A 19,188-nucleotide genomic window follows, 5' to 3' on the forward strand; every position below is an offset into this window, starting at 1 on the left:
AGTTCTCCCACACACCACTTACATGAACAGTCCAGTTTTGCATGACATGGGCGTATTATTGTGTAACAAGCAACTTATTCCAAATGAAAAAATCCAATTGGTGCGTAATTGGTTTAAAAGTTGTAGTTTAATTCATACATAAAGAAATTTTTCAAAAAATTTTTTAAAAAAAATCAGCTTACAGACCAAAACAACAATTAGCATGTCTATGATGTAGCTATGATGTAGAAGTGACCTTCAGCAATTGTAGTGATAAGTTAAGTATCAGTGATTGCATGCAGTCTTTCACCATAGAAACATGAATATACAGCTGCAACACACAGTGAACTGCTCTCCATAAATGTGGATGTGTGTTTCAGAAATTTAAAATGTGTGACCCATTTAGGATCCTGACACTTGACAACAAAACTGAAACAAACTGAAAAGTAAAAGAACTGTTTAATGCTCAGTAGTCACTGATTTAGAGTAGAGTCATATCCTTATGATTGTTGCTTTTAACCAGGAAATGACACACTGAGTATGATGACTGAGTGTTGCTCTCAGCCATCAGTGAGGGGCTCTCTTGTTAAAAGCTGCTACAACCAAAACAACATACTGTAGACAGATACACACATAGACACACAACAAAAGTGTTTAGTTATTGCTTATTTTGAGTGTAGCACTTGGTTGTGCAGTTCTTCAGTGAGTCAGTGAGACTCCACACATGCTGTATGGGTTGATGCAGCAGTGTCTGTATGGCGTCTCTCAGTGACAGTGGCCTTCATGGGCTAATGTGACACTGGTATGGAAATGTATTGATATCTTAATGGAATAGTTTGACATTTAAGGAAATTGACTATTTGCTTTCTTGCCACTCTTATTTCTGTGTGCTAAATATAAAGCTAGAGCCAGCAGCAGATTATCTTGACTTATCTTAGCAACAGCTAGCCTGGCCTGAAAAAAGCACGTATATATACATTTTCCTAATTAACATTCTTGTCACATGTCTCATTTGTTTAATCTGTGTAGAACTGTTACTTATCCAGGAGCAATGACCTCATCGTCACCATGTGGTTGCATGGCAACCAGCAGAGAATTCAGGCGTCGGTGAGATTAAGGCTCCACATACAGCTGGTATTATGATGTGACCTGTATCCTGGTACTTTATCTGGATAATGGCATCCAATCCACAGGTCTCTGCAGTAAAAAAAAGCTCATGTTGTCTAGATGGTGCCCACACTGTGACCAGATCTCAATATGCATACATTAGTTAGATGAGGGGTGGCTGACATGTCAATAGACAGTGTCCAAGATTTAGGAAAGCAATGCCATGATTGGACAAAATGACAACAGCCACTTTTTAAATCACTTTTTGCGAGGGAAGACTTGCTAGTTACAGCCACTCCTTGTAGGTTTTTCCAGGCTTGTTTAAATTAGCAGGAAGAGGCAGAGAAAAGTTTCTTTCAACTTGCTGGGCGGATTTTTCTTAGAAATGCTACATGGATTGCATATACACTTGGCTGAGATCTCACAGTGCGAGCCTGGCAACCTCCAAATGTGGCCCAACATGTGATCTGCGTGCATTTACACGTTGCACTGTGTTAATCCTTATCCATGTAACATATCCAGACACAGATCACATTTTAATGCAAGGTGTAAATGGGGTGTTAGAGATGCCTGTCATCTTCAGAGCCAGGCTTGCTGTTTCCCTCTGCTTCCAGTCTTTATGTTAAGCTCAGCTAACTGCCTGCTGGCTCTTTAGTTTCATACTGTATTTAGTCTACAAATATGAGAGTTGTATCAATCTTCTCATTTAACTCTCTGCCTGTTTCCAAAAAGCACAGTGGCATTATTGTGTAGAGTCAGCTGTTAAGATTGCCTCCATGAGTTCTGGTGGCAGTGACCTGTCATTCATCTCCCCTCCTCCAGGTGTCTCCACCTCTCAGACCCAGACCCAGCAGGCCTACACCTCTCAGGTACTCCAGCCCGAAGAAGCTCTCTACCTCCGCAAGAAGAGGAAACGGCCCATCCTCCATGACCCATATACTCGCTTTTCTGCTCTGCTGTACCGCCGCCCAATTCGGGAGGACCAGAAGGCTATTTTGGCTAGCATGGACAACACAGACCTTGACCATGCCACTCTGCTCTGAAAGTCCTTGAGGACAAGGTCACAACCATGCAATACGCCCCCATTCCAAAATAACTCTAGCTGATGATAGCTACATCCCAGTTGGAAAAAAAACAACACTATCAGTTAAAGATGTTTGCAGTTTATTATCTATGAAGGGGAATAGCACTTAATTTCAGCATTCAGATTTGGTATATTCTTACTATGCCCTTGGTCAGTTCAGTCTGCATTAGAAGCATCTACCCTGAATCAGAAATGAGATCAATAACCAACCAGAATTCTTTTTCAGAGATCGAACTTCATCACAAATTGAAGTCCTGGTTCTAAGGCTTCTCCTCTGAAAAAGTTTGGATTATTTTTACTGACTGGGATGCCCAAAGGCACAAGAATGTTCAGTGTATGCTTAAATCAAGTAGTATTCCCTTTTAAAAATGTGTTTAGACTACTAGCAATTCAATCAAAACGATAGCTGCCACACTTTTCCAAAGTTTTACTCCAGTGCAAAGGATTAAGTCCAAAAGAGGCAATACTTGATCACCTACTTTCGTTTTTTCTCCAGTTTTTATTTAAGTCACCAGTGTTACCATTTTTAATTTGAAATACGTCTCCAGGCTTGAGTTGTGTTTCTTGTGCTGAGCCAATCCCCTCAAAACCCCCCCCTCCCGTGCAGGTCTCTGTTTACAGCACCTCCCACCGGATCCTCTCCGCCAGCAACGTCTCTTATCTGCCGAGAAACTCGCCTCACAAATATGGGTGTTCTCACTTCCTACCAAGTATACCTCAGAGCACAGGACACGAGACCACACAACCACCAGGATCAGCCAGCAGAACAAACTAGCTTTTTCCATCTCTTTAGTCCTCATTGTTTGCTCTGTTTGCTTTTCATATAAAAACGTTTTCTACTTTCCCATTAATGTATGTGCTTCTTCTAGTTTATTAGATGTACATATGTCGAGTTAATTTCATTTATTTATCTTGCGGAAGAATAATTCACCTTTACTCCTCTTTTCTGCTCCGTTGTAAATGATCAGGATGTGGGCGCGTTGTTTAAGGACAGAAATCCAACCCTGAACTGCTTCACTGGGCCTAGAGAAGGAATTCTATTGATTCTCAGTAGATGTTATTTCTTATTGAATAGATGTCATTCAGCAGTGACTCACACAGGGTTTCATCACATTCAAATTCCGCACACTCAAACCTAACAACAGGCACAATGAGAAGGGAATTCAGTTCTAATAACAATGTCCATTTTCACTTTTTCATTTCATCACTCAGAAAGATGGAGAAAACCATTTGATAGACTGAACCGTTCAATATAAACTTGCTTCAATTAACCACTCTCCAGCTTCAGCTTCTCATATCTCAGAACTGTTTGCACTGGAGCAAAATCTTGTCCATCTCAATAGATACTGTATGTGTCTGTTCCTTGACATCTTTCCTCTAGTTCTTCTACTTTAGGTCATTTAGAGGGCTCCAAATCCTATTCAGAGAGAACTATAGTCATGCCAAAAACAATCCAGTTAGAGAAAAAAACAAACCATACATATTGGAGGATAGGATTTTGTGCCATAGTATGTGATAGTATTTTTTCATACTTATTAGAGAGTATCAAAAGAAACAAACAAAAACAAAAAAACAATTGTTTGGCCTTAATGGAGCTTCTGGTAGGTTGCCTGCTTCACTTGTGTCTAATTTTTATTTCTATTTGAATTTTTTACTTGTGTGTTTGTGTGCACTCGTGTAAGTACCTGCCTCTTTTCACCATTTTCTATTCATACTTTTTCTATTTTGTTTCTTTATGTGCTTGTCATTTCAAATAATGGAAGCAATGAGAGTACAGTCATCCTTTAAGAAAACAGTATGTGGCATTGAAGGTGACACAAAGTGACCAAAAGGTTTCATTGTGTTTAGTTTTGTTGACTTGCAGCTTGCAGTTTATTTTGAAAGATTCAGCAGAGGATGAGCATGTATCGTTCAAGATTTAATTGCAGTTTGTTTTTTTGTTTTGTTTTTTGTTTTGGTTCCACTGAAAAGGTGCTCAGTTTTTTTTCAGAGGGTGTTTTCACTTGTAGACATTATGTTAACATATCCTGGCCTCCTAATGCGAAATGAAGGCAGTGAAATGTGTTTGGAGTCAAATTGCTCATAGTTATGTTCAGTGGTTTTTATGTACTTATTGATTTATTTGTGTATTTTTATTGTGATTTTGAGCAGATTCTGACACAGCTGCAACTCCAACATAGTCTTCTAAAATTAGCCACATTTGAAAGGGACTAAATTTGGTTCATTGAAGGTATTTCCGCAATGAATGCTTGCAAAATGGGCAGTGTTCAGGTTTCACAAATTCTGCTCTAAAAACTGACCTCTCCTCTCATACTTTCAGTTTTAAAGTGCAGGAGGAGCAAAGAGGAGATCTACATCTTTTCGTTGGCATCTATTTAATAAAACAGAGGATTCCTACATCCCCTGAGAGCAATTTGTACCTGTACAATTTATTTAAGAAATGTCCTGACTCACAACCATATCCAGCATAGCAACCATAGTTAAAAACAACCAACCATTTTAGTAAAGAAGCTAGTGCCTTTATTTATGATGGAATTAGTATTTCTCCAAGGTTGGAGCATTTGGTGGCTAACGGTCAAGTACTGAGTTTGTGTCAATATAATGCACTTATTGTGGAAATAACTTTGAAATACAATTTATAAAACAAGATGTTCCCGTCTATAACTAAAGTGAAGCCACATTCTCTACATCCAAAGATAACACAGTCAGCATGAATAATTTCAGTGAGAATGAAGTGGCATGAAAATGCATGTAGACCATTGATAAAAAAGGATCAACTATTTGAGCATTACTTTATTAATGAGAACTACTGCCCACCTCTGTCAATGCCTTGGTGTTTGAAGGGCTGTGCATAGACAAAAGAGGATGGAGCAGCTACCATGTGACATCATTGTTTCCACGTTCTCTGTACGGTGCCAGCTGATGTAAGGAAACAAGTGAAGAGGTCATCTCATCATAGGTGCTTTAGCAGTGGTGTCAAACAGAGGCTCTTCTTGCAGCCTGAGGTGCTAAGCAAACCATGAAATAATGCTACAGGCTACTGATGAGTGATTCTTCCGTAAATAGTAACAAATGCCACTTCCATTTTCATAAGCATTTTTTGAATATATAAAGTAAAGAGAAGAGGCTGCACTGCGGCCTGTTTAAGAGAATCTGTGTTTAGAAGTCATTTGTTGGAGTGGTGGTTGGATTCAAAATCACACTGAAAGAGAAACAAGGAGCTCTTCTTCCATCAAAGCCTTTATTATGGCATAATAACAACAGGCATTCTGACGCATAATGTTCTACAAATCAAGTGTATAATTGTGCTTTGTTGCTGTAGGATATTGTTGTTTTTATGCCATCTTTAGGAAGGTATATTAGATAGAAGAAGAAGAAGAAGAAGAAGAAGAGGGCCGAAGTTTCCTTTCAGAAGGTATTTTGGTTTATTGAATGTTTCACCGCAGACCCTCTGATGTGTGTGTTGCTGTGGATCCTATTAGTGGAGCTCTGGAGGGAATGAACTGAATGAGTGACGGCACTGGGTTTGTTTCGTTGAAAGACTTTGGCGTTGTGCTTTTTAGGCCTGCATGATAGAGGGGACAGAAGTCATTGTATATGGCACTGTGTATGAGAAGACTACTAAAGAGGCAGTGTGATTGAGATCAATTAACAATTAATTCCACAATTAAGACCTAAATTATTATATTTACATTCATAAGAAATTAGCAAATAGATTGCTGTTAAGTAATTTGGGAATCAGACATTTCCTGGTGCTGGCAGAGCATTTCTGACACAGTCTTTCAAAACAATCACTATATCAGTGATTATGGGATAGACTCAATGTCAGATATTGATTAGTAGATCAGTAATGTAGGCATTTATTTCATGGAACTTCCTCTAAAGATTAAATCAAGATATTAAAACAAAATGAATTGTATGAAAAATGTACATACATATTGTTCCAATATGCACACATATTCAATGTTTTTGTTGAGGAATTAATTTTCAATTATATATATATTATATCTGCAAAATCATAACTGATGCACTCTGCCAGTTTAACACTGAACATGTTGTTTCATGTTGTAATTATCCCACATTTAAAGAAACCACAACTGACAGATATGGAAAAATATCTAAATTATAAAGAAGATTCTTTACTGAAATTTGTAGATATAATTAGTCTATATATTGTAAAATGTAAAATAAGAAATTGCATATTTTATTAAAATTGGTAAATAATATGCATGCAGTTAAAAGATTTAATATAAAATATATTCCCTTTTTTTTAATATTTGTATGGAAATAGTTTTTATGTAGATGCTGATGTGACTGTGTTCACAAACCCCGTATACAGCCCTTATATATATATATTACTTCCAATTTCAGCTTTTGACAGTGAAGCACAGTGGAGGAGGGTGAGTCTCTACATCGCCTCCAAAATGCTTCAATAAACCACACACACCCTAAATGATAAACTAACTGACCCAAAGCACCAAAATGTACATTGTTCTGTACACGGTGAAGTTTCAGTGGTATTATTTTGTTTTTAAATGTTTTGGTTGCGCACTGAGATCACATGAAAATTCAAAGTCACAAGATCAGCTCTTCATACCAGCGGTGGTGGGAAACCGAAGCTTTGTGCGGCCGTGCAGTCAGTTGTTTCATCACCAGGGGCTTTAATGAGACTAATGTGAAGTGAGGACGGTGTGAGCTGGACGGGTGTGACATCTTAACACGGCTGAGGGTGAGGTCAGGCCTGCCTCAACCGAGAAGTACTGTATACCTCTTAATGTGCCACAGAAAAATGTGTCCATGTACATAGTGTATAGTGACAGATATTATTTGCATGGTATGAACATTTGAATGCCACTGACTAAAAAAATGGGGAATCACCACTACCAGAGCACGCAGTGTATAGCTGTCATGTGACAACAGTGATCTGTTTAGTCGCAGATTTTAAAGTAAAAGCTTTGTTTACCTGAAAGGTCAAAGTCAAAGGCAACAAACGGACGATAAAACACATTTTCCAGAGGTGCACTAGAGATTCAGTAAATTCAGTAAAATCACCAACTGCACTTGAAGATGCAATCTTAATATTACCCTGAACAAACAGCACTGCTGTTCACTTATTCTGGCTAATAATGAAACTAAATTTGGATTACAACGAGACTTACTCGTTCTTTTTTTTTTTTTTAAATAGTTTGATGTTAAAGGAAGTTTTGCTCTTTTAGTGTTGAGATGCAATAAAAGCACACGCCATGCAGTTAGATTCGTTCAGTGGGTTTGAAACAGCACCCAGAGTCGTCTGAAGGTGATTTGGAAAAATAAGGTGCTGGTAGATTTTCTCTTCACTACTTCAGTGATGTCTATCAATTTGATATTTTTGTAGCCTTTTGTGTAACCTCACAAACAGTAGTCTGGAGTAAAAAGAAACAAGTCAACTTTGATGATCTATTTGTCAAATTACAGCTTGTGTAAAGTACAGTAAATAGATGTAACCTTAGAAGGACGCAGCTCAGAATTATGATGGATTAAATAGCTCTATGAGGATAACTCTGCATACGATTCACATATATACTGTAACATTGTCATATGTGCCCAGCAGTACTATTCAACACATTCTGACATAACAGTGATGATATGACTCGGAAATAGCTTATAATTAGCTGTGTTTGTAGTGTCTAAAGAAAAAAAAAAAAAACATCACCCTTTTTTTTTTTTTAAATCACTTATTAAAAGACAATTTGTAAAGAAAATCTCAGTACTGTACCACACTTGGCTCTTCAGCTGAGAAGAACTAGAGTCTGGCTTTGGTGTCCTTCTACTCTGGCTTTACATGTTTTAAGATGCATATAAAGAGACTTCTCATCGTACGTTAAAGATATTCACATCTTTGACATCCAGTATGCTAAGAGTGCAGAATCTCTGGTGCTAACACATGCCACACAAGTAAAGGGGATTTTTTTTTTTTTACCATATTGAGTTGCTCGAGGAAATACGCCTCTCTTCCCTCTGAGCTCACACGATCCAAAATTTAAAACTGCCATATCGTTTTCTGTCTGTTTTCTCTAAAAAAGAAAAAAAAAATTACAAATTTACACAATTTACTCATGCTGTGGCATAGAGTTTAATGATATCACTGAGATAAGTGAGGTTTCTGTAAATAAATAGACATATTGATATTATGACTCACCATTATGACAGACAGACATCACAGTGCTCACAATATTATCCTGACATGTCGGCCACAAACTTCAAGGTGATATAATGACATCACAAATCACTAGTCTTGTCTTTCCAAAGAAATAATAGCTCACAGGCCAGCAAACTGTTGCACATTGAGCAGAAGACCACGGATAAATTATACAATAATATTTTAACTTGTCACACTTAAAGAGACTCTTTAAGGAGCCATTTGCTTCATTGCCAAGAACATCCTTTACAAGAAGAGGGGATATGATAATAGATACATCCTCCAACTGTAAAAAAAAAAAAAAAAAAAAAAAAAGTTACGCAACAAACAAAAATAAGAGCTAATTGCAGAAATATCATCTTGTAATGAATGACCACAGTGGAAGGATGCATTCAGGCAGAGACCTTAACCTAAACTAAACCAGAGCTAAGCTTGTTTAAAATCAGTCTTAATGAAACCTGCCATTGAAACGGCCACAAGGAGGAAAGTATTGACATATTACCAACTTTTGTCCAAACTCAAGTGTACAAAAAGGCATTACAGATTTGAGATTCAAAAAGAAGAAAAAACAAACAAAAAAAGCTGGAAGTTTAGTTACATCATGTAAATATCTCAAATAAGCATACCTTGTCATATATATTTTTTGTAGGAGAAAATATGGTGCACATCATCTATATTGAAGATTGAGTGGGAACTGAGTAGTGTAGGGTCTGCTTCAGTGACACATTATAACATGGCGTAACAGACCAGTGTGTATACCGTATGTGAGTAATGGAAATCTTCTAAATGTTAGAAATTAGTTTAAGAATATATATATATATAGAATGTATATATATATATATTCATGGAACCAAAATGGTTAAATGGTTAAAATGGTTATATGAGTATCTATATTTGAACAGTACTTGTTTTCAAGAATGCAAGAATGTATAAGTCTATATTCTATTATTTTTATATCCATTTGTTGCTTTATACTGTAGCAATGCAAAATCTTACACAAAGTAGAGAAATATAATGTCTGAGGTTTTCAGCTGTGTACAAAACAAAAGACAATGGTGCACCAAACTGGCTGTCACTGTACTGTATATCTCACTGTCTATTACACACAGACTCTCAGAGAAGGATGCAGCAAACTAGTTTTTATAGCTAAGTCCGTGGTGTGAATTGCAAATGTGATTTCTGAATTATACGTGGGCCATTGTCATGTCACCCTGATCATTTGCTCTTTAGGGGACGATGATTTAGCTCCTTTTTCTTAGCTCCTCCTGATTTAGCTTGTTTATTATTTGTTTAGTTTGTGGTCACTCACCAGGCTGGCTTCTGCAGTCACATACTCATCTTTTTAAATTTGTTTTAGCATGAAAAAAAAAATGGTGAGAATCTTTTTCCCTACTATGGTGCTCCCTTGCAATCTGTATCGCAGCAGAGCACAGAAATATAAGTGTATACTCATCTAATTTACAAACTGTGCAGATAGAAATGTTTTACAGCGTATATTTACAGTATGTAGGCCTATGTAACAGACAGTGCTTCATGATGCTGCTTTGAATTAACATATGGGGATCCAAACATTTGGTTTTGGTTTGTTTTTGGTTCTAAACAGAAGCACGTGCAAATCAATGTGATGAAAACGCAACGTTTTCTTGCCTTTCGCTTTAAAAGTGGAGGTTGAGCATTGCAGCAGCTGCTAAAACTTACTTCTGATATTGGTGACACTCAATTCAGTGCTGTACATTGCCAAAAACACATCATATACATTCTGACAACTGGTGCTATTTAATAACATCTGTGGTGCTTTTTCTTAAGTTAGTTCTTTCCTTGCGTCAGACAAAATGTAGCTACACAATCCTGTACTGTACTGTAGATTGCTGCTTGGCCAGTAAGTCGTGATTTGACCCGGTTGGGTCATGTGTTTCAGAGGGTTTTCTTTGACTGCTGTTGTTTCAGGGAATACACAGATCAGATAGGACTTACATTTTGAGTGGCAAATTTCAAAGCAAGGAAATTTAATAGGACATTAATTTGAATACACGTGTCATAATGATTTTCTTGGGGTTGAGTTTACAGTTTTCCTGTTCATTTAGGTTGAACTTCACAGTGCTTCAAAGTGTATTTGTGGTTGCAAATAGTATCCACACATTGTGTTTGGTGCTGAGTGATCAGATGCATTCACCATGACCTTTGATGCGGTATTCATCTTAGACATTTAAATCCTTCTGTAGTCTTTCCAGCAGGTCAGGTAAACATACTAACTCCCCCTGCAGGTACCCTTGTGTTGTAGTGAGTGGACTGAAGACCCCCACTCGTTTCTTCTGCAGCCAAACTGCTCCAAAACTCATGGAGGCTGTTGTTGATAAGGGACCTGTAGTGTTACTATGTTTGAAGACCAGAGAAAGCATCTAGATATTGTCTCTTAAACTTGTTAAAAGTGTTTGCTGCAAACACTCAACTCAACTTTTTGGAGCTTCTGTACATGAAAACTATGAACATGAAGCTGATTATCTCTTTTCTGTTTTGTTTTTTGGGTTGTTTTTTTTTTTTTTTTTTTTTTATCACAAAATGCAATACAAGTGGAAGAAGAACAAAGTGAACTCATTGTCTCCTCTTAATTGTTCGGTCTTCCTAAGCAGAACTGGTTTGAGTTACAGATTTCATTTTTAACAGGTTTTGGAAATGTTTGTTGTGGTTGGAAAACAACAAACGTGTGTTCACTGTTAGTCACAGGCATAGACAACTCAGTACCTCAAAATGTCTCTTCATGGAAATCTTTAGTCCAGATACGTAACTGTTAAGCTTTTTTTTAAATTTATTTTTTCCTTTGTTTTATGTTGACCATCTCTGAGAAGTCAGTGCTCATGATACTTTTTATATTTGTTGGCACAAACTCAAACAAGAATGTATGGCTATTGTAATTCCTGCTCACCCCCACTCTTCCTAAAAATTGAAGCTTTTAAAGCAAGTAAATTGAACTGTCGGTTTTTTGTATTTCAAATGTCTTGGTATGCTTGTTGTAGTTGTATATTCATAATGGTGTATATTACATCAGTTTTTATTTATTAAAATGTTTAAATTTTCTAAGATGACTTCTCATGTTATTGAGCAAAACAGTTCTCATCATTTGATGTGAAATAGGTGTGGAGCTGTTTTCCCTACTGTTCCAGGCAGCTACGGAGCTCCTTTAACTTTCTGTACATGTAAAATAAAAATAATAATAATAATAATAATATGCTCTGTCATAAAGTGGAAAAGAGTTAACTAATAGAATTATTACATTATTAGATAAAGAATGTTAATACATAAAATTGAATCTAGTCAATACAAAAGAACAGAACCCCCCCTCCCCTCCTCCCCACTCCCACCCCCTTTACTAAAATAATCCTACTGTGTCTCCTTAAACCATGTTAATGACGATACTGCATGTACAGCATACATATTTGTGATGAAGGTAAAATACATAGTATGACCTATGAGGCTCTTCCTGCTGTAGATTTATTTGTAAGACACAACAAAGGTTTTATACATAAATTATATCCTAAAGGCAACAAAAACAATCTACTCTCTCAACATATTGACTAGTACAAGACATACAAGGAATTTGTTTTAATGCAAACCAGTAAACATAGTAAGAAAGAAGAAATGTAAACAAAGATAAAACTACAGATCACTTAAACATAAATAGAAAATTTGTGGAAGATGTGAAAAAATATTACAGAAAAATATAAATATATACAAAGACTTGGGGAGTGTGCAATAGTTGTCATAAATAATAGGTGTTAGTGGCAGTGGGGCCTCCAGCCTTGTTAATGAGGCTGCAGATGTTCCTGTGGAGAGAGATTTTGCTACTGATGGACTGCAGCCTCCTGCCATAGGGGAGTAGCGGGCTGGGAGGGGCCAGCTACAATCTTTCCTTCACACCTCAGGGTCCTGGAGGTGTACAAGTCCTGGAGGGATGGCAGGTTGCAGCCAATCACTGCTTCAGCAGAGCGAATGATACGCTGCAGTCTGCTCTTGTCCTCGGGAGTGGCAGCACTGTACCAGGTGGTGATGGAGGAGGTGACGATAGACTCCGTGATGGAGGTGTAGAAGTTCACCACCATCCTTGGCAGGTTGAACTTTTTCAACTGCTGCAGGAAGTACATCCTCTGCAGGGTTTTCTTAACGAGGGAGCTGATGGTCAGCTCCCCCTTGAGGTCCTGTGTGACGATGGTCCCCAGGAAGCAGAAATATTTACACCTGTGCCTTACTTGCAGTGAGTTGTAAAGGCCTATCAGAGGTACTCAATTTGAAACGAGGTAACATGTAAATATGTGCTGATTCAACTTGGTTGACTACTTTAGGAGCCTCCATATTTCAAAAATCTATCAACTCATCATTTCATCCAGGTGAGTGAAGATGGGACCATCGGGTCTGCCAGGCTTGTCTTAAACATGTATCACGCTGGTTTTTTATTAGGGTTTTGTATTTATAGACTCATCTGAAATATAATTGACTTCATTGAATACTGGACCTTTTGTCAAGCCCTATGAACACAGGCATCAAAATGTTTGTGAATCTTTGTGCTAAAACAATGTTAAGAACGTTAATCAAACGATCATTTATCCCCGGTAGAAGGAACTGAGTTCCTCTCAGTCAAATGTACACTGACACTTTACTTTTTTGTTTCAGTGTAACTTAAGGCAACCAGATTTCTGAAATGAAAATATTTCCAGCTTGGTGGTGAATATATTATTGAAATATCCAATATTTCTATCAATGAAATAAAAAAGGGGGACAGTTCTCATGCACTTTGACCATGGTAACTGTTGTACTGTACTACAGGTTTCTGGTTGAGTTTTACACAACAGTTTGCTCTTAAACTAGGATAGCACATGATTAGTAGTAGAGTATTGTGAAGCTGCTACAGTGAGCAGTCAGCCCCCTCTGCTGACCAAAACAAACACAACGTGAGATGTCTGTCTTTCTGCTGCCTGGTCTTTGTCTCCACCCTGTTTTTTAATTCACAATTAAAAACAGAGACATTTCCAGGGAAAGGCCACCAAAAACAGGGACTGTCCCCAGAGGACGGGGACATCTGGTCCCCCTGTCATTATTGGATGTTAGCAAACTAATACACAAAACTAAGATGGTGAACACGACAAACTGCTCAACATCAGCACACAGAGCATTGCAGGATTGTGCTGAAGTACAGCCTCACAGAGCTGCTCAGATGGGGCTGCTGCTGGTTGTAGACTCTTAGTCTCTATTTAAAGACCCAAAGTGCACCACGGTCTGAAGCACGTTGCGCAAATGCATTTCGGGCATGTCCTTATAACTTTTGCTATAATATTGGCAGGGAAAAAAAACAATCGCTGCTGCAGGCACATGGTTCAAAACGGATGTACTAAGTCTGTTGTGTGAGTGTTTTGGGCGTAATATACAACTTGCTTGTGTGCAACAGCGTGCTGTATGTGCTGTCTGCTGATGTAGGAGCATTTTACTCTCTTGAAAATGTGTCTTAAAATAAGTGAAATGCTGCACCACTGACTTCAGACAGTCACTTTCCACTGTCTCAAGATAGCAATGTGCCGACAATGTCCCTGACCACACCTCATTTTAAAACTTAAAATGAGCATGCCATCTCCACACAGCTCCTCCACCTCAGCCTGGTACTGTTGGCACGGCAGCAGCCCCCTGACAGTGTAGCTGGTGTGTGGGGTGGTGCCCTGCAGCGCCCCGTTTTCACATCCCACCTCAGGGTGTAGTTGTTGGTGTTACAATGTCTGACGCAAGGCCCAGACTCTGGAGCAAACTGAGGAGTCCTACAGTCTTCTCTGAACGACTCTTCACAAGTTCAATTGTGGAAATCTTAAAAAAAATTCAACAACAATAAATAAATGTTTGTCTTACCTTTGAACTAATGAATACTGTTTGTTTTCTGCACGTCCTTCCTCACAAGAGCTAATGAAAAAAAAACAATAGAAATGACTCAAATCAGAAGGGCCGTTAAAACAACGGGAATCCTTTTCATTTAAATGTTCACATGTTGTGCATGATACAGTCTGTTCTTTGCTGTTGCAGCGACCAAATTTTCTCAGTTTTACTTGGAGCTGATGCTCTCTTCAAATGTGAGTAATTTTCTGGCGTGAACTGTTGCAGCTACATGTGCCTTGTGCTCAGTAAACTGGTTATTTCACACATTAGTGCAAGTAAACAAAACTGTACTCCAAATATGATCAAAATCTCAATATGGACAAGTGCAATATCCAAATCGCAGGAGGTCCAGTTTTTTTTTGACAATATGTCACAACATAGGTTACACAAATGAAGAATTGTGGTGCTACAGAAACAAGCCAGCCAACAAACCCTATTCTGCAGACATAAAGGAAAATGTTTGGTACAGATCCCAACAAAAAAAAATCACATCATCATCATTATTATATTTTTTTCAGTGAAAAATAAAAATAACCATTTCAACCGAAATCGTGACTCATATTGCAATCGCAATATCGCATATTGCTCAGCTCTAATTCTAGGGTTCAGCAAATCACTTTCAAGGGCCAGCAATTTTTCAAGTGAGACAACCACTGTGGCCACACATGACAATTACAAGATAATGAACATGCTAAAATATAGTGTCACAGCAACATAAGAATAAAGGCAATGATCAACCTACATTTTGCTTAGATTAGCTAATTAGCCTCCATAAGCTACTGGTCATGCTTGACCAAGAAAAGCTGCATCTTCAAATCCCCTGCAGGTTTAAACTTGGGGACTGGTGCATTTTATTGCTCAGTGTTTCTACTTTTAATTTGTATTAAAAAGAAATGTTGTATTGTTTCTTCTCTAAAAAGTTCCATAGTTTTGCTTTAAGACAGAGAAAATGAGATCAAATATGTAAGGCCCATAAAGGCAGATTTGGTGGAAATATTGAATGATTGACCCTGTAATGTTATTTTACTTTGAGCTTATTTGTTATTTTATTTTATTTAGTTTTATTATATTTTCTTCCAGACCCCCCTCAGACATTTTGTTGTTCTTGTGTGTACTTTACCGCTCCCAAAGTGTACAAATTTTTTTAATGTTCAAAAACTGTGGACGGTACAGGAAAGTAAAGTGCCTTTTCCTGATGTGTGTTTTCTAATATAAACTGCTGCTCCAAAATAAAGAATGAAAAAACAGAGTAAATGAAAAATACCTGAAGAATAAAATGTGTAAAGAAAATTATTTCACAGACTGTACAGTAACTGTGCATATGAGCACTTTCAATCAGTGATGCAAGATATTCAAGTTCAATATCAACTTACAAAGCGCTCAAAGTTCATTTAGTCAGTTCATCAGTCTGTCCAGGATTCACCAGAGTTCCCATCATTCACGACCATCTTGCTGTAGCGAGGCTCCGTCCCTGCCTGCCAGTCTGTAGGTCAAACTTCACCCTGCTTCAGGGCTGCAGGTCAGACAGGGTGAAGTCGAAGCTGCCCTCCTTGAACCAGGGGGGCACCTCCTCTGTGATGTGGTCTGTGCTGTTGAGGTAGAAGGTGGTCAGGAGGAGGAGAGCATAGTTGTGGTTCTCAGGGCAGTCCCTGGCCAACAATATGCTGCTGCTATTCCATGACGTTATCTCAAAGTCCTTGGGAACGTCTGGGTCTGGTAGAAAAATGAGAATCTGAAATGTATTTGCAAAACTTTCACTTGTGACAACAACACCCAAGAGGACAACTGCAGCTGAATCCCAACACCTTTTTTTAAATCTTCCACGCAGTCAGTTCACTTTACTATGATATGTAAAATAAATTGTAGAGACATGAAACTTGCTAAAAGTTTTGGTTCACCCAAATTTCAAAACAAATTGATTGATCTTTAAAAAGACAGGATGGCCTGGGTGTAAACATTTAAGACATACCTCAAAATCTGGACAAATCAAACCAGAACTGAGCTAAGTGTCTGCACAGGTATACGTGAGAAATACTGTTGTTTTCATTTGTGTGAACTGGCCCTTTAAGCAAGTCTGCTAATTGACCCAAACAGCAGTCCATACCAGGAAGAGCAGAGAGGGAGATGACGGAGTGAGTACCTGCAGTCTCCACACAGGTCAGACAGAGGCTGCAGGAGTCCAGAGCTGTGAAGCCGTTGTGATTGTGGATGGAGTGGGTGGACTCTTCTCCACCCAGGAGACCCAGCAGCATAGGAGGTCTCCTGGTCTTGAGCTCGACTGGGGGACGCAGAGTGTTGAGAGAAAAAGAGCTGCAGAGACATGAATTAAAAGAAATGTTAAACCATGCGATAAACACATTTGCTGGGACGACTGTGTTTATGACAAGGATAATGACATAAGCAAGTAAAGTTAATACCAGAGTAGATTGAGATATCTTAGCATTTTGGGCCAATGGTGGTGCTAAACAAAAGGTCAAAGGTCACCAGACACATTAGGATTCATCCTTTGAACCATGAATTCACTGTATTTCAATATCAGTCTGATCAACCACTGGTGAAATATCTCTGTGAAAAAACTGTGCAGGCCAACAGGGTTTTAGTTTTTAATACAGGGGTCTCCAACATGTGGCTCTTGAGCTACCAGGAGCTCACCCCTTGTTTTAGAGCAGCTCAGCCAAAGGTTCAGAGAATATAGTCTGTAAAAACCATGGATGCATAGTGCAAACTCTAAGCAACATAATTTTCAACTAAATGCAACTAAATCAACCCCCCCAACACCAAATCATTATCTGTCAGTTATGAAAATGAGTCACACAGACAGGTTTTTCTACATCTGATATGCTGTAGGTGACACGCAGTGATAGAAGCTCTTCTGGATAACAGATTCAGATGTAAACTTAACTTTTACAACAGTGAGTTCAGCTCTGGGCTTCAACTTGAGCCCTTTTTTTTTAGCCCATGTTTGTTTATATTTTGGAAAATTAAGTAAAGTATCTACTTAAAGTTCCTGTTTGTTCTGTACCATTGGACGTACTGCCAACCATCACTGGATCACTGCCTGAGGACCTTCTTTTTTCTCTGATTTCTAAGCAGATTTATTTGCAGAGTGTTATCATGTCTGTGTGTTCAGGTTTGACTGAATCAGATTTTTGACTCAAAAATTGACACTGATGTGAGTTTCAGATGTTTTTGGTACAAAATGTGAGCTTTGGATATTGATATTTGATGACTTGTTAAATGATCTTATTCATCTGATTTGGTTTGGAGATCAACATTTGAGTGTTTTGATCTGATATGTGAATAAATGTAACCAGTAATATAAGATATAAGGAGCTCTCAGCCCCTTTTATTTTATCAAAGTAGCTCTCAGGCGAAAAACAAACACAACTAACCAGTGTGTACACACAACCAAATAATCTCACCAAAAGTAAGAAAGAAGTTTTCATCCTGGTGGAAGAATAATGAGTCGTTTTCACACGCAAACACCTCAGTGGGATTCAACGAGTCAAGGAAGCCCTGAAGAGAGGATGAGGGACAGCAGTCAAAACACACACAAAGAGGGATGTATGAAAATGTGTGTATAAAAATCTATCATCCCCATCCAACTGTACAAAGTTGCAGTTTGATGCATGTTATGTGAGATGTACCTTAGTGTCATTCATTGGACGTTCAAGAGTTCTTTAACTATTGAGTAAAATATCAAATAAGGATGAAACTAGCATGCTCACGTGGAGTGACTGTCAAAGTCCACGCCTGAACACAGCCTCCATACTGAAGTGCTAGCTTGTTTTCTACAGCTGGGTAGACAGTCAGCGAGGTAACTTCACCCACATTCCTGATGGATTTTAGTGCTGTGTCATTGAGCCCTATGTTTCCATCTTTCCTGAAAGAATTGGAAAGTAATAGTCGAAGTGATCATTTTGTCTAAAAATCTGTCCGTTACCCTGGACATAAACACACCCAGCAAAACTTGACGTCAGTCCAGTAGCCTACATGCATAAAGTCAGACAATCCAATGTACAGTATATGGACACATATTTTTAGGTAGGGGAGACCTGGGATGGTTTCTGTCTGTATTTTGAGCCAGTGTGTTAAAAACGTAATACAAACTAGTTACACATGTCTGCTGTTAAATGTTGCAGGTGTTATCTCTGCAACACAGGTAGAAAATGCATGGTTCAGCCTAAAACACAAGAAGAGAAATGGTATGATTCACCCCATACTTTTAACATATTCTGGGGTGAAAGGTAACATCATGATATAAAGATTATGACAAAAACTTCATACTTAACGATTTTTATTCAACATTTAAGTGATTTTTTAACATAACTGGTGTGTGTGTGTGTGTGTGTGTGTGTGTGAGTGTGTGTGTGTGTGTGTGTGTCTTTGTGTCTGTGTATTGCAATTACAACTAACCCAGACTTTTGTAGCCATGAACTAGCTTACCTTACAGCTAACAGCTAAAACATTAGCACTGATAACTAGCATTAAAGTCATTTACACAGACGCACAATAAACATGACTTAAGAGTTGAACTACAAAGCAGCCAATGCTATCACAATATTAAATAAAGTAAAAAAAACTTTCTTACCTCAAAATTATTTTCTTGTCTGTGTCTGCCACAGGGTGCCACCTTCTCATATGAGGAATACAGACTAAATTGAGCATTAGTGCTGGACCTCACTAATATTGACATTAAATTTAAAATAATATATGCCGAATATAACAGGACAATAATGATTGCTAAAACCTCCACAGTAAAAATGTACCTTTTGGTACAGCTTTGCCGATTAGCAAAGAAACATTAAACTGCATTTTTCTCAATAAAGTTTGGCTTGACGTTCTCATCTTGAGCCACACTTTCAGGGATTAATTCAGCATTGACTGAAATACTTAAAACTACATGGTGTGTTTACTTGTCAGAGCATTG

The 19,188-nt window shown here is 38.1% G+C and overlaps 1 protein-coding gene across 5 annotated transcripts in view; it reads left to right on the plus strand.

The window, feature by feature from the left end:
• Positions 1-11,421, plus strand: part of LOC139607454 (protein turtle homolog B-like) — a 134,630-nt gene extending 123,209 nt beyond the window's left edge. For all 5 annotated transcript variants that reach the window (XM_071460314.1, XM_071460317.1, XM_071460316.1 and 2 more), the window contains one exon: positions 1,909-11,421. In XM_071460314.1, coding sequence (XP_071316415.1) covers positions 1,909-2,129 — 221 coding nt within the window. In that variant the 3' untranslated portion in view covers positions 2,130-11,421. The remainder of the gene's footprint in view (positions 1-1,908) is intronic.
• The last annotated feature ends 7,767 nt before the right edge of the window (positions 11,422-19,188 follow it).

Source organism: Trachinotus anak, unplaced genomic scaffold (assembly GCF_046630095.1).
Source record: "Trachinotus anak isolate AG129_WGS33_773 ecotype Australia unplaced genomic scaffold, CSIRO_AGI_Tana_v1 ptg000024l, whole genome shotgun sequence".
Taxonomy (NCBI): domain Eukaryota; kingdom Metazoa; phylum Chordata; class Actinopteri; order Carangiformes; family Carangidae; genus Trachinotus; species Trachinotus anak.